Source organism: Molothrus aeneus, chromosome 6 (genome assembly GCF_037042795.1).
Source record: "Molothrus aeneus isolate 106 chromosome 6, BPBGC_Maene_1.0, whole genome shotgun sequence".
Taxonomy (NCBI): Eukaryota; Metazoa; Chordata; class Aves; order Passeriformes; family Icteridae; genus Molothrus; species Molothrus aeneus.
Window position 1 is genome coordinate 26,807,594 of NC_089651.1, and position 16,203 is coordinate 26,823,796.

Genomic DNA, 16,203 nt, shown 5'->3' on the forward strand with positions numbered 1-16,203 from the left:
TACTTATGCAGCCATCTAATGACCACATCTTACTTGCCTGTTTTGATTTAATGGGCAGACTTACTGGTTTTATGTCCCTGTGCAGGAATCCCACAGAATGAATACTTTCAATAGATTCCAAAATCTGCTTCCCAAGCCGCAGAGTGGTACTAATGGTGAACGTCCCTCGAGATTGGCTACGACGCAGGTCTGCCAAGTTCCGACCCTGATAAAATTAAAAGGACATTTTAAAAAAATACTAATCCCAAGATTCACAGATGCTGTAAAGTCTTCCTACTTCTTCTTTAGTGGTTCATTATTAACCATGAAATACTCTCAATACCTATTTTCACACTCACAGGTAACACATCACACCTAAATGTAATGACTGTATGTCCACAAGTATCTCCAACAGTAAGTTTAGAATTTGCTTTTGAAAATGCAAACTTAGTACCTGCCTATTCCTAAAAACATGGAACAAACTAATCTCTATTAGAAGACCAGTACAACCACAATTACTTAAAGTTGTGTTTTTGTCACACCCAAAAAAGGCCACTGAGAAAATGTTCATGAAGACTTCTTCACACTCACTTCTTTAAGGAAAAGTCCATAATTTAATTACACATTATATCAAACAGATGAAAAATATATTATGTAGGAAATGCAACCCCATGACATCATAGAACTGTTGTTCTTCTACAATAACAGATGAACAACAGTAGGAACTAGAACACACTTTGTTCAGTATTCATATTCACCAGGATGACAAAGGACATTAACCCCATAACTCTAAGTACTAAGCACCTATTTTATCCCTTTTTAATGAACAAGTCTTTTAGTAAAATGTTTTCTTTTACTTGCATAGGATAATTTTTCATTTTTATAAAAAAGCCAACAAAACACAGAGACTCATATAATACATTTTAGACTATCTTCAAGACTAAAAAGGAAGGTAAAATATCTCAGAAGACATCACAGTTCACTCTTCCAACAGTCTGGTCTTTGTCAGGATGCAAGCTTTCTCCCCTTTGAGAGAATTATGGAAAGGATATAAAAGGAAAAAGATACACGGATATGCTCAATTTACATTCACTTACTACAATGCATTTGTGATCTTTGGGGTTTCTTTTGTTTGCTCGTTTAGCATCCTCTAAAATCTCACTGGTATATTCATATACACTTGGCTAATAAACCTAAAGACACAAGCAAACATTGAACACTTTGATACACTAACCTGCAACTGCATGACCACATAGTTAAATCTGTCATTCCGTCCACATCCTATGAATCTACAGACATGATCTTTTCCTAAGAGAAAAAGAAGCAAATTAGCCAATAATAATGAAACTTTGTGGTTTATTCCTGTAAATAGCTAGGAAATTACTGGAAAATATATAAAATAATAAATTAAGCCCCACGCAGTTCAACAGCAATAAAACCAAAGTTAGTTCTACCTGCAATTAAAGAGAAGCTTTCTCCCATAACCATAGCTCTCACTCTTCCATAAGAAAATATGCGTGACATCATGCCTAAATGTCCACAAATTGGAGACATTTCAGAATGTCTGGAAAAGGTCATTTTCTTACAAATCTAATGGTTTGTAATAGACAATATTCCTAGCCAATATTCCTCTTTTCTGTAAGCTGCGGATGCCATGATGAAAGAAAACTGTAGTACTACCTGTGAGTTATGTTTTGTATTAAAAAAATTGTAGAAAATGTAATTCAACTAATCTAACTTATTAATATCTTTCTCTAGAATGCAATCATTGCTCTTTAGCTACAAAAGATAAATTCAGCCCAGGTATACTGAAAAAGGGGGGAAAAAAAATCAGAGTTTTGTTTAAGCCGACTTTCTTTAAAGCCTCCTCCTGTCCTAGGAGCAAACTGCAGAGAAGACAGGTCAAAAATAATCTCTGTGCTATCCCTGCAGTTGAAAATCAAAGCAGAAGATTCCCCAGGTAAATATACATAAAAAGGCAAACCAAAGGCTGCAGCTGGAAACAGAATGGGAATGCAAACCTCTTGTCATTTTGGTACCAGTGTTCATTGACTTGGAGAAAAGCTGTGACCCCTTATGATCCCAATCTGCCCCACTCTATGACAGAACAGGGAACTGTAGGATTAAAGCTCCTCAGGCCATTTACCTTCCTTTCTCACACCAATGGAAGCTGCAGCCAACAGAAAGCTGATGATCTCAAGTGGTTGCTAAAGATGTGTAAAATTTGTCACCTATTATTTCTATCATTAATATCTTTACCCTTAGGATTACAAGAATGCCATAACCAGGGAATCCCCACCCCACTCATTACTGTTTACAAAACACCCTAATGTCTAGCTATAGATCTGATGGGACTTTTTGCTACTGCTGCACCTGTAGCTCCATCAAAACCCTAAAACTTGACCCTACAGCTTCTAAATGTTTTCAATTCAATTTCATACTTGACAGAAAAGTGGTTGCCTGTTTCTTGCTTTCTCAGGAAGCTGCCTGCCACATCCAATTAAAACAGGCTGGTAGGCTCTCTTAAACAATGAAAACCTAACAGGATTCATCAAAATAATTTATTTAAAAAGATATCTCTACATTTCTGCCAATACGTAAGTGCTAAACTTCAAGCATCACCGTTTTTTCTCCACTTTTTCCTTCCACCCATTTGTTCAAGTAAGACAGGCAATATTACAGACAATAAAATTTTATGAGGAAAAAGGATTAGTAGCAAATTTATCAAGTTGAAATTTTGTATATTCATTGCTGTAGTTTCCATTAATGAAGTCTCATCTTAAATATTTATGATTAATTTTACAGCCACTTGTGGGTATTGTGAAGGAACATCTTCAGAGAAACGTACATTAGTCAGATTTTATCTGACTAATTCAGTAAATGTCTAAAACTCAGTTTAGTCAGAGAAATCCCATTTTGACAGGAGCACCAACTCAATTTGTGTGGAAAATTTCCTAGAAACTTTTACATAAAATTGAGGAAAGACGAAGGACAGAAGTAGAACGTAAATATCTTATTCAAATAGAATGATCCTCCACCACTCAAGTGGGGCTATGTACACCTACTACAGCCTTTTCCTCAGCAGGAAAACAGTATTTTCTTACACCTGTGAGCTACACTGCTGAGCTGCAGAGTGAGAAGATGATGTTAATAGGCTGCAGGGAACAACTCTGCCCTTGAAAAATCTCCTAGGGAGGGTGCTAAGCCTGTGTGCCATTCCTCAGGCTGCTGCAATGTAGCACTACAGCAGCTTTACAGCTTACACCAGACAGAGCCCATCACTAAATTACACTCCAGAGCTGTAAATGAGTGAGGGAGAAGTCTGTAAGGTTGTGTGAGACAGAAACCAACTGAGTGAGTCTTACTCTCACTGAGTGAGATGTGATAAATCTGTCTTCTCCCATCTGACTGTGGGAACAGATGGCCTAACAACATGGTTAAACAAAACAACCATCTGTTGCAGCAGATTTCTTTTTAAAAAAAAAAAAAAGCAAAAATAAGAAACTTAAAGAGTTAAACAATATTCTGCAACAATAATTAGGAGACAGCAGGGAGAAGAAAAATTAAGATGTAATTGATGACTAAGCTGTAATAAATGGCCGTATCAGTGAGCCTAGTCCTCCTTCACAATTAAGAGAGAAGTCATACAATTGCTCACATATTCCAGCATGCTTTGCTAGCTCAAGAGTCTTAAAAAGAACTTATTTGAAGATTTTCATTAGTCACTGTACCATATACAAAGATACTACTTTTATATACTTTTTATATACTTCATTATAGTTATTACTCATTTTACCCCTGCAATAATGACCACACTGTTTTAATTTCAAAAGTTTCTGAAAGTAAAGAATGGTAAGAAATAGTGCATCCCTACACTTCTGCCAACATCTATTCTTATATCAGTTTCACTGTTTCTGTGAAGTAAGATTCTAGTACAGACACATTCAAAAGAATGTTTATAACCCTAAAAATGTCCCTAGGACTACTATAGACTAGAAGAACACACCTGTTGATTTATTCTCTTCTAAAAGCCTGCTTTTTCATAATATTCCACAAACTGTGCAATATTTTTTAAAACTCAGATCTACACATCAAGAAAATCTTCACCAACACTGCAAGCTCATTGTCTCTTATTACAGAGGAAACATTTCAAAATTTGAAATAAAAAGCACTTTCATGACAATTCTATTCCTTCCTCTCTATGTCTGATGTAACTACAACACCTTGGAAGAAGAGAAGCTAAACCCATTGAGAAAAGGAGAGTAATTATATATATACTCATACATACACACACCAAAAAGGGATAGAAGAACAAGATAAAAGTTGGTCTTAGAGGACGTATGATAATACAAAGTTGTTACAAAAATATTACAAAAAGAACTGTTTACAATTTCACTTGGTCTGAATCTTCATTAAAAGAAAAAATTGTCAAAAATAAGACTAATTTCTACATTATAAATACAGCATTTAGGAATAATAATAAAAAATCTTTAAGAAGTAATTATAAAGTTGTTTTCTATTCCCCATTCTCATCCACTTTTCTTCAGTTTCCCTATGCTTCAAATTTTTAGCTCTTCCATAATGAAACTTGTGACGGTAAAGAAATTAATGCAAATGGCTCCTAGGAGAAAAGATTTCCTATAAAACATAAAATGGTCCCTACTATAACCTTATTTAATAAAAAACCTTCCAAGTATGGATAAAAAAAGCTGCATGTAAAACTAAAGTACTGTATCTATGCAAATTATAAATCACAATATATGCAAATGTTCATTGACACATCTCTTCGCTAAGTTTTCTTTACTGATCACTGACAATATTCACTGTCTAAAACCAGAGCAGTAAGAGTGTTAGGTGTAAACTTCCCCAACAATGACTGGAGGTCACCTCTAGTGTTACTATCACCACCAACTTCTTTTTTTTTTTTGGTGCAAGAGAGCAACAAGTTATAAAAGGTAAGGAATAATATATTTAGATTGTTTTCTCATAAGAAAGATTTTCAAAAGTGTTATTTTTAAAGATCTCGTATAAAATCTGATTTTCAGTTATACAAAAGCTTCCATTTATTATTTGCTCAGAGAAATAATACTGAGAAAATAAATAACATAAATATTTATTTGGATTACATATTTTGTGGATTATTTGTCTCAGTGGATCTGTTGGTCGTATGTTTCATTGTTCTGTTCTTTTTATCTAGATGTTTCCCATTATTCAATAGAACCAAAGACTCTTCTGTAGGAAGACTTGGACTGTTTGGAATTATTGTTTCCTAATTATTCCTCTGAGAGAATAACTTCTGTAAAGCCCTATGGCAATTTTTCAAACATAAATATTTTATTATTTCATCAACTTTTTTCCACATGTATTTCAAAAGATAAAAAACTTTTGACTAAGAAAAAAATCCCTTTTCTAATATCCTAACTGAAATTCCACCATACTGTAATTAACAGTGGAAAGTTAAAATGCACTCCAGTTACACAGTCCTGTATAAGGTCATGATTTATAAATACATTGGCATTGTAGTGCTACCAAATTGCAGTGTTTTCTTGCAACTCTACTAATTTCCTTATCATTTAGTTGTTTCATCTATACCATTTTAAGGCCTCTGGGTTTTGTAAAATAGAATCAAGCTCATGTGTACAGAAAAAGACCCACAAACTCTTGGAAAAAAATAATTCTGAGCATTTAAAAACCCCAGGAGTTACAGAGTATTTTGTTCTTCAAAACTCATTGTCTTCAGCATAATTTCTTTCAAGAATCCTGACAAATGTTTTCCAAACTTTTCAACTGGCAATATTGAAATTTCCTATTCATCTCTGGACTAGAAACTTTAAAATTCTAAGAAAATCTCCCTGCTCAGCTATATAATAGTAGATGTTTTAGTGAAATCCTTGAAACAGACAAAAGCATAGGAACAGTTTGTTACCATCATAACATGTGACATGCTTGCCCTCTTAAATCTATAGAGGCTGTCAATTCCTGCTGCAGTGTGACCTTTACATCACATTAGGCAGCACCATATGTCATGCAGACTCTGTTTTATTCAAAGTAAGAGTTTGGAAAAATTGGGCTGCTGACAGGAATGCATGTATTATTCAAAATCTTCCTGATTAAAAATAGTAATTTTTAAAGAAAAAGTAATTGTTTAAACTATCTTTCTGTTATCTTGTGTTGTAAAAACCAATGAAGAGAAGTCACTGCATATTTCTCTGTATTGATAACTTCATTAAAGTATCTAAAGATACAGAAAGTGTGACTATCCAAACTCTGGTTCAAGGAATTGAACCCTGGGAAGTATTTCAGGATTTTATATGCCAGTAGTTTTCTCATACAAGTTACAGTATTTTAAAGCTGGGGCTTTTGCTTATGGGGATTTTTTAAGTAAGTTTCCTATTTCAATATTAGAAATCTCAGCAATACCTGCAAAGCAAAGAAAACAAACATTCTTAACGCATATGCTATGTGAAGGACCCTCAAATATTCAATGCTACATAGTACAGAAAAAAAAATCTTAGAAGAAAAAATAAAAACAAGAATAACAAAGTCTAGAGCAAAAAACAAAGAGAAGATATGGATTCAGAATAAACTAAATCTGAACCCAGATTTTTGCAGCAATTGAATTATTGTTCGTTTTATTTTCATTTCATCCCATTTCAAACAAAAGCTTCACTGCAGCAAAACTTTCAGCATCTGAAAGAGCTTCTATTCCACTTTTAATAATTTACTAAGATCATGCAGAATATAGGAAATATTTACTAAAATATTATTATAATTACAATTCTTTTTTAAAGAAGACACACTGACATTCTACTTCTCACATATCCAAGGTATAGCCCTACCTTGCAGCTTCTTCAACACAGCTACTTCCATTTTCAGCACTTGCTTTGGCTGCTGAGCTGATTCGACCTTCAGTGCAACATTTTCCCGAGTAAGCAAGTCCAGTGCATCGTAAATTTCTCCAAATCCTCCACCTCCTATTTTCCTCAACTATATTGGGGAAAAAGAAAGAAAAAAAACATATTTTAAAGAGGGAAGAAGAAAGAAAATAAAACAGCAACACTTCTTTGTTCTGCCTGTCATACTGCAAACCCTGTTTTATTGCAAATAGATTTAAAAATAATAATTATATCCTTCACTACATAAAAGAGCTACTGAATAATTGACCAAGGTATGGCTAACCACAGTTTGGAAGAGAACACACCTGATCCCCATCTGCACTACTGTATATAGCATAATAGAAGAGTGCAGTAGTATTCCCAGCATGAATCTGGGCAAAGTCAGCATGCTGAATAAAGTCGTTCCTCAAATAGTCACACAGAGCCCAGAGATCTTTAAATACAAATGCACAGTGACATTTTTAAAATATACCATCTTTTTGTCCTTTCAGAAATATGCACACTGAATAATAACGGTATAAAGTCATACCAGTTTTTGGACTTCCTGAAAAGAGGCAGTATTATCTGTTATGTGGAGAGACTTACATACAGCAGCTAAATCATAAATTACGAGAAATGGCTAAGATTATCTTTGAATATACATCTCAAATGTTACTCACATTCACTTAAAATTCACCAATATCATTCTTATTAACAGACAGACTCAAGAAACTTGCAGCACTGAAAGTTTCATCTGTGCAAGAAAGAGGTAAAAAGAATGCTCATAGCATACTAATTAGTTTGCACTACCTTCAGAGCAAATATTAAAAGGTGTTTCTTTCACTCTGCTTTAAGTGGTCACGGGGAACAGGCACCTCTTTGGTTTTCAATATCAAAAATGTCAATGCTGTTTCACAAAATGCCTCCCCTGGCTAACATTCTAAAGCTGATAAAAGAGAAAAGGAGACAAAAAAGAACTTACCCTAATATAGTTTTCTAAATGTCATCTGAAAGCATACAGTTGCTAACATTATATGACTACACTGTATAAAAAGTCATTTAACTGTCCAGGGGTCTAGAGAGCAGCAATATGCTGACCTATCTTCAGATTCTGAAAAGTAATCTAATGTCTCCTAATTAACACCATCAGACATTTGACTGAGCAGGAAAAACATTTTTTAAACTAGCCTAGGCTTTATGAATATAGAAGGTAACAGATAACACATGAATTTTCAGCATAATACAAGCACACCAGTAAGAATACACGGTGAAAAAGGTGAGAGGAAAAGGAAAGAGGTGACACAGCCATCCTCACCCCTTACAAATGTAGGCACATTTATCATCTAACTTCATTTACCAGCTTTGAGAAATGGCCAGACCATGAAAGACTGCCTCTGAAAGCATTGTTTCTCTACATATGTGCTTAAAATAACTTTAAAATAAACAAAACCATCATTACAGTAACAAAATAAACAGATCAATTTATATCTTCAGCTAAAGTACAGAAGAATCATTAACATACACCCAATAATCACACCACTCAGTAGTCCCAGGCACAAATTAACCTCTCTTTGATTACAGAAAAAAATACTTTCCATGTCCTTTGTCACCGAGTCACACACATTCAACAACAAGTCCATGTTTTCTTTTTTTTTTGCTGCCAGCATCCCTATAGAAGCTTTTCTTGTTGCTTTTCACATCCTTCACCAGTCACAACTGCTAGCTGAGCTTTGGCTTTCCCATATTTCATCACACTGAGGCAACATCTCCAGGGTAATCTTGGGCAGCCCATCCCTGCTCCCATCTTCTGTTCATTTGCATTTTGCTTTCCAGTTCACACAGGTGGTGGCCACTCAACCATACTGGTCTCCTGCCACACCTGCTCAACATCTTTTACCTTGATGAGGACCACATTGTCCTTGTTTACACCTGCATTACAATTCCCCACTTTGTTCATTAGTTTCAGCCTTCTCTTTTTGCATTTAGCATCTCACACCCCAAACTCTTTCTCTCCATTCTCTCTTTGACTTCTGTGCCTTTATATGCTTCCAGGCTAAAGCATTCAATTTCCAGCAAGGTTTATCTTTTTGCTTACATTACATATTGAATGGCATTCTTAAACATATCTAAAATCAATTATCATTACAAGCAAGTCTCCAAGTAGGGATTGTAATAAATGTTTCAAAAGCTAAAGAAGCATGAGGAAAGGCATCAACAAAGAATAAAAGCAAATGCTAACAGACAACACTAGAGAAGGGGGTTGTCGCTGGGGAAAAAATATTTTATAATTTTTTTATGCTTACTTTTCAAAATAGTATCACCCTAAATAATGTCTAGGTTAAAATTAAACTAAATTGAACATGTTTCTTTAAAATGTTCATGTTCAAAAATTTTAGATATGGTTTTCACAACTGCAATGAACAAGGTCCTCAACAGCAAAAAAATCCAAAAACCACATCTCAGTTTCTTCTGCTGGGAGCCACTCCTATGAAATCCTGAATTCAGGAAGTCTATTGCCTTAGATGCCATAAGGAAATCCTTCATGTTTGCTACAGAATATAAGAAATTGAAGAGCTACCCACAGGAAATTCTTTGCACTCATCTACCTGTAATACTGTATCTGGAAAACATATAAGTGAAAATGTATAATTTCATGAAATGAACTTCAGCATACTTGCAAAATTTTCCAGAAGACACTTATGTCATCAGCAGTCTTCATTACATAGGAAAGAAAATAAACTTGAAGAAAACACAGCCACTGTTGCATAAATCAGACAACTAAGTGGTTTTGTGGCTAGTGATATGTATGCTATTATCTATAATATTTTGTACATTATTGTATTTTAAATGGTATTTTATACTATTTGATCTGATTCAAGACTACGCTTTCTGTTTTTACTTCACTGCTGTATTGAGATTAAATATAAGCAGGTATTTTACAAATACTTATACTCCAGAGATAGCTATTTAGGTTCTATTTACCTGAAAGGAAATATAAGGATTTCCTACATCAGTTAATATCAGCTTCCTGCATATTTAAGTGAAAAATAGGGTACAAGACAGTTGAAATCATTTTCTCTTATGAATTTAAAATTAATGATGAATTTGTATCTTCTATGTTCAGTCTTACAGTTCTAAAAAACTTAAAATAGGGGAGTAATATAAAGTGAGCAATTCAAAATCCCTTCACAGCCTACTACACACACACAGATACTCTGAATGTTGTATTGTGAACTGGTCTTTTTTTGCCCTTTTTCAAAATTCTAAGTTAAATAAACCAAAGTGATCAAGAGGAATGGAGAAGGAGCTACAAGAACTCAGCCTGTTTCTCCCAGCAAAAATAGCTTCAACTGGACACTATTTCCCTCAAGATGCAAATCAAGGATATGAACAGCAAAAGGGAACAGAGCTATTTATGGCAAAGCCAATGCTGGCACACAATCAAATGAATACAAATCAGCTGAGAATAAATCTATGCCATAAAATCCAACAAACAAAAGGAAGAGCAGCAAGGCCCTGAAAAATCTTCCTATAAGGAGTAACATATCTCACAAACCTACTGGTTTCAGGGGAGGGCATCTGACTGATCTCCAAAATGGACTGATAGAATCACTGGTTCATTGGGTTCAATATACTAACAGTACTCTTCCAGTTGTGCTTGGATCAGGCACGACATTGGGATTTAAGAGCTCTCCTAGGAACTTATCAGGAAAAAAAAAATAACCCACTTTAAAGCCTCATCACTTTTCTTTAAAGTAGGGTAAGAGAAACAAGTAGTTTTAAAGCTCATTCACGATTAATTTAATTACTAAGCAAAATATATCTTACAAGAATTTTCAAACTAATTTCAAAGCACAAACCACTTCTTTCTAAAAAGAAAAGAAGACACAGAATTGCAGGAAGGCATACTCACCACCTTCCATCTTTCTTTGACCAATATTCCCACACTGAGGATGTCAGGCTGATCCCCTCCTCCACTCATTGCAACCTCCTGAGGTGATGGAGCTGCTATGCAAAGTCTGCGTCAGTAGAAACCATCCAGATCCCAGGAATGGCTTCCATTTAACCAGTCACTGCAGAAACAGAGCAGAACTCAGTGATTAACAGAATAACAAGATATACAGCAAAAGTTTTGTTTCTCATCCAGCATCTTAACTAGTTTTTGTATCCCACAGTGAGTAACATTGAAATTTTAGTCAAAACGGTTTCCAGTACAGAAAAAAATTCAAGGATAGGCTTCCTTAATTTTCCAACTTGCTCTCTCCCACATCTCCAATACCAATCTCAATACAGAACTAGTAAACTTAAACATTTTCAGCGGTATATTCCACAAGCAGTTTCAAATTGCTGCAAGGTATAATTACATTTAAACCTAATTTCAATAATACCTTTTAAAATTAGTAGCTAATTAAATAATCTAATTAATAACTTATTGAATAATTGTTTAATTAATTTATAGTAATATATAACAACATTAAAATAATATTAAGCAAAAATTACTATGTTAGAAATAAATACTTAAGTTTCAGTTGCACTGCATACAGACTAATTCACATTTTACAATGTGTTTCACATAGCTAGAATTATTTCTGATTAAATACATCTTAAGTACAATTATCTCAGGCTATAAACAACTGGTTTTGGTAAGGGAAAAAACCCTGTCTCTGGTAATTTTGACAGTTCATTATTTTTATTTTCTGGTTTTAGCAATCATTTTAATGGATTATAGATAGTATTATAAAAAATTGTACTTTGGAGATTAACATATCCATAATGGCTCCCATCAGCAACTACTACAACCAATTAAAAGCTTATTTCAGTTCTTTGAGCTTTTCTAGAACTGGGCTTATTGTTACACTAGTGCAATTATACAAATGTAACTGTTTGTATAAGCCCTCTTATCCAAAGACAATACTCTTTGAAAAGTATGTTTGCTTTAGGTTATTTCCATGGCTTTCAAAATAGCATACCTGCAAGTGAACGATGCTTCTCTCCCTGAATCAACACACAAATGATATGCAAAATGGGTAAAATAATTCTGATTTAAATCAGCAGTATGGCCTTCCATGTGGCTAACTGCCAATCTTACTACTGGGACTAAAAGATGCGTTTTTAGTAAACACTCCACTGCTTGAGCAACCTGGCTTTTTAAGACAAACATTTTGTTTGACACGACAGAAACTGTGGCTGTTTTCCATGTTTTCTTGATGTTTCTTTTTCATGTTGTATTTACGCCTTTTTGCTTAAATTGGACATTATGACAGTTGAACCAACTCCAGATAAAAGAAACCCCTCTGGAGAAACATTAATCTGGATTGGTTAAGGATCTAAATTTACACCCAATGAGAGTGCATTACGTGCCTGTAAAGGAGTGTTCATTCAGAATACATAGCCTAAATTGATTTAATTCAAACAAATGAAGGGAAACCAAATTAATATTGTGTATTACGAGTAACAGCATCCATCCTGCAATTTAATCAGGTTGAACTAAACCAATTCAAATTCTACTGGTGATAGTAAATTCTCCCCTGCAGATAAGGTCAAAATTCTAAAAAGAACTAGAGCCATTTATGTGAACCCCTTAACATCACTAACCACTGACCACACTCACTGTCTTTTCGAACAGAATTATCATAACACACTCAGGAACCAAGACGAAACAAAAACCCACTAATGAAGGGGAAAAGATCTATTTCCAAAATTACATACTTAAAGCACATACAGTGGCTTTTCCCCATTTTAACTCAAATGTTTGCTTTTCTTTCTACCACCTGCCAGTTACATCAAAGCATGGGTTGGTCTTGACAAATTGTTCACTTCTATACTTGACACGACAAGTGTCAAGTCTATACTGGAATTCCAAGAGGGTTTATTTTTCCCTGATATTTGCTTAAAACAAGTAATGGTGAAACTATTCATCTTACCAGAGAAAAATCTAAAATTGCAAGTAAGATTTTTGCTGAACCTTTCAAACATAAACAAAATTCATCACCTGTAGGAAAAGTGCTTTATTAAATCAAAGATATGACAGTTCAGAGTTTTTTGTTAATTCTTCTATCAGCCTTGATTCCTGATTTGATACTTAATTTTTTCTTTTTTTAATACATTTAAATTTACAATTTATAGTCACAACTCTGACAAGTATTTCTGGCAGCTGTGCATTTGTGAATTCTTGAGCAGACTAAGAGAGCATCAGCAACTGGCCCAGAATGCAAAGGTCCAACACATACGTTCAAAGAACCACCCTGTATTCTAAGAACTGTTGTAGAAATATTCTATTGCTGTATGTAATATCTGCATGGCCAGGGTAACAAAATCTTCATTTGTACAGAATTCCTCACTCCTATTCAAATACACTAATTCCTTGTTAAATCTCTTGTCATCCTAGATCGTTACAAAGCAACTATATGTATTCTATATCATCAAAACCAGGTATTCAACGCCATAAAACACCAGGATCCATTGAACTGTCCTGCATGGGAGGCAGAAGTTCACTCATGAGCCCCTGAAGACAAGGTGCTAAGCTCCTCCTGAAGCTAAATAATCAACTGCAAGCATTACCAACATATTGATGTCAAATCAAAGAATCCTATTTTTTTCAAGACTTCAAGTAAAGCAGAAGAAGGATTCAGTGACAAATTTCAAGGCCAGAAGGTTTGAAATTGGCCCAAACCTTTACCTGATCAGGCCGCTTCATAGCTTCAACCCGTTTCAGTGAATTAGCACACACTAATATGTAAGACTCCAAATGTTCTTCACTGCTAACATGTTCCAGTATGTTTCTTTCCTCACAATAAACATAACTTGCTTTGTTTCAAGGTTTAATGCATTTAATTTTAACTTTTTACCACAGGTTACAGTTTTGGTAACCAAATTCCATTTCCAGTAATTTTACTTCATTTAAACACCTAAAAATTCTTTTTTAACTTCCTGTAAATTAATACATTTAGTTTTAAGCCTTCCTTCACAGCCATGGGGTCTTTTATATAGTCCTCCTTCAAAACCCCTCTCTTTGCTCCACATTTTTCTTGTGGTGTGGACATTGAGTTAGACATCCACACTGAATTAGACTCTATCATACCAATTCCTAATATGGAGAAAAGTTTTTCTTATTACTTCTTCATGATAGAAGTCTTATTTCCCTAATTTAAGCCTGAAAATGCTTTATACTTTTGCTAAACCACAACACTATCAGACACTTTTACACTTATACAGTTATACCCTATAACACTTATACACCTCCATCCTTACACTCAGGCATATTCTTGCTACAAGAATATGGTTTTTAAAGACCTTATTCACAGTCTGACCTAGGCAGAGTTTCATTGCTCTGATGTGTTCTCTAATGGTCTTAACACTGTATAAACTGCAAATCTGTTAATTATTGATGTACTGTAGTAGATAAATATCTTTATATTCCTTACCTAGTAACAGATAACATGTACTCTAGTAGGCGAAATTTAGACTACAATCACCTTCCCCAAATTTATACAGAAGAAAAGGACATTACTAGAGATGACTACATGTAAAGGACTTTTGGACAGATATAAATATGCATTCTTTGGAGGTGGTTCACAGGTCAAGATTGAAACTGAAATTTCTCTGAATTTGGAAGGATTTGAATTCAGACTGACTGGCTCATTCCAAATTTCACAGATGAATTAAAGACTCATAAAAGTAAATACCGTTGCATTTGTATTACTGAAATACATTGTTTTCAGCACAGCTCTTTAAACAGGCTATAATACTGTTAACAATTTAAGAAAGCTCCAGCATGTTCTGTATTCTACTGAAGCAGATGAATAATTAATGACACACATGTAAGGTGCAAGCTTTGCCTTACTCATTCAGCAGATGAATCCGTTAGCAGTGCAGTCTTTTAGGTGGCAGTAAGGCTATTTTCAGCAAACAAACATGTCTTTACCATTCTCCTAAAAAAGTAACAGTCACTCTAATTGCAATATATATAATTAAATTCTGTATTCATGAACTCATCAGTTTGTCACTTCAGAGGCACTTTCCAAGATAACACAACTACAATGAAAGACAATTAGCCCTCTGTCAAATTTATTTCCAGGTGAGAGGTCATGGAGTAACTAGGACAAGAGAATGAGGATAGACTGTTCCATAACATAAGCCTTTGCTGGGAAATGATTACAGTATAAAACAAGAACAGGTAAAGGAGCATTAGAGCTAATATCCAGAATGCTGTACAGACATCCATTATTTAAAACCTTTCTATTCACTTTAACTGATTTTAACTACACATTAATTAGCCTTGCAAAAGATGAATTTACCCCATCCAAGTACACTAAGAGATAATTTGAAAATAACAGTGCAAAATTTCCAGAAAAAAGGGAAATCCTTTAATGTAATGTGTGTATGTATATAATTCCCTTAGAGATAGCCTAAACTGAAGCCAACCTCTGCTTACCAGCCTTTATAGATGCTTAAATTCAGATCTAAAGTTGAAAAAGTAGCACAGACAATTTTGGCTTAATGTTGGTACTGTAAGTTCCAGGACAAAGCAAGGGAGCACAGGAGATTACTTCTGTTCCATAGAAAGGAACATATGTCGTGTTGCCGCCACTGTGGAATAGTATTGACCTTTTGCTATTAGGAACTCTCTGAGCATACTAGGAGCTCTACCTGCCTGCCTTCAACTCATTCAAAAAATTAGTAAACCAACTGAAATCTGCCTAAGATGTTTTCCATTTCTGTATTTTCTATTTTTAAGAAGAACTTGAACAAAGAACATTTTAAAAGGCCAGCATAAAGAGAAAATCAGGGCAGGAAATGTTCAAAGGTCCTAATTTCACCACATTTACAGCAAAGCCCACTGTCTTAGAAAGGCTAAGAACATGTTCAAATTGTAAATTCTAGGGCTAGAAATTATTTAAATGCGTCTACTTGAACATCCAAACTAGAAAGTCATCCTACACTTAAACCTGAATATTTTCTAAATACATCCATTAAAAGCTGGTGTTTTGAAAAATCATCATTCATCACATCAATGAGAAAACTGAATTTAAAATCTTGACTTAAATTTCCAACTGTACTGGTTGTGAAGAAAATCTTTTTAAAAATTCAACACAGAACCAATGTAATTTTAGGTTTTCCTTTCTCAAATGTTTGGGTGCCAAAAATACTCATCACCATTTGCAGATTCCAGGTGTGAAAAGCTCCCAATCGCCTTGTGTGCTATTGTCAAAGAGTCTGTATTTCCTTCTGACAACTTCTGCAGTTGTTATTACAAAGGTGGTGAAATTTTCTCAGTTGGAAGATGGAGTTAAAAATATAACATTTAGTTTCCAGTTTTATTTTAAAAATATATATGTTTCAAGCTACC

At 34.4% G+C, this 16,203-nt stretch overlaps 1 protein-coding gene across 2 annotated transcripts in view; it reads right to left on the reverse strand.

Annotated features, from left to right (window-relative positions):
* The window catches only part of TTBK2 (tau tubulin kinase 2), a 75,512-nt gene that overhangs the window by 42,394 nt on the left and 16,915 nt on the right, over positions 1 to 16,203 (reverse strand). The window contains exons 2-5 of one of the 2 annotated variants that reach the window (XM_066551774.1): positions 10,768 to 10,927; positions 6,819 to 6,966; positions 1,214 to 1,287; positions 65 to 205 (exon numbers count right to left, since the gene is read on the reverse strand). In XM_066551774.1, the coding sequence (XP_066407871.1) occupies positions 65 to 205; positions 1,214 to 1,287; positions 6,819 to 6,966; positions 10,768 to 10,836 (432 nt within the window). In that variant the 5' untranslated portion in view covers positions 10,837 to 10,927. Of the gene's footprint in view, positions 1 to 64; positions 206 to 1,213; positions 1,288 to 6,818; positions 6,967 to 7,664; positions 7,779 to 10,767; positions 10,928 to 16,203 lie in introns of those variants that run through there. The other variant, XM_066551775.1, reaches the window with a different exon arrangement.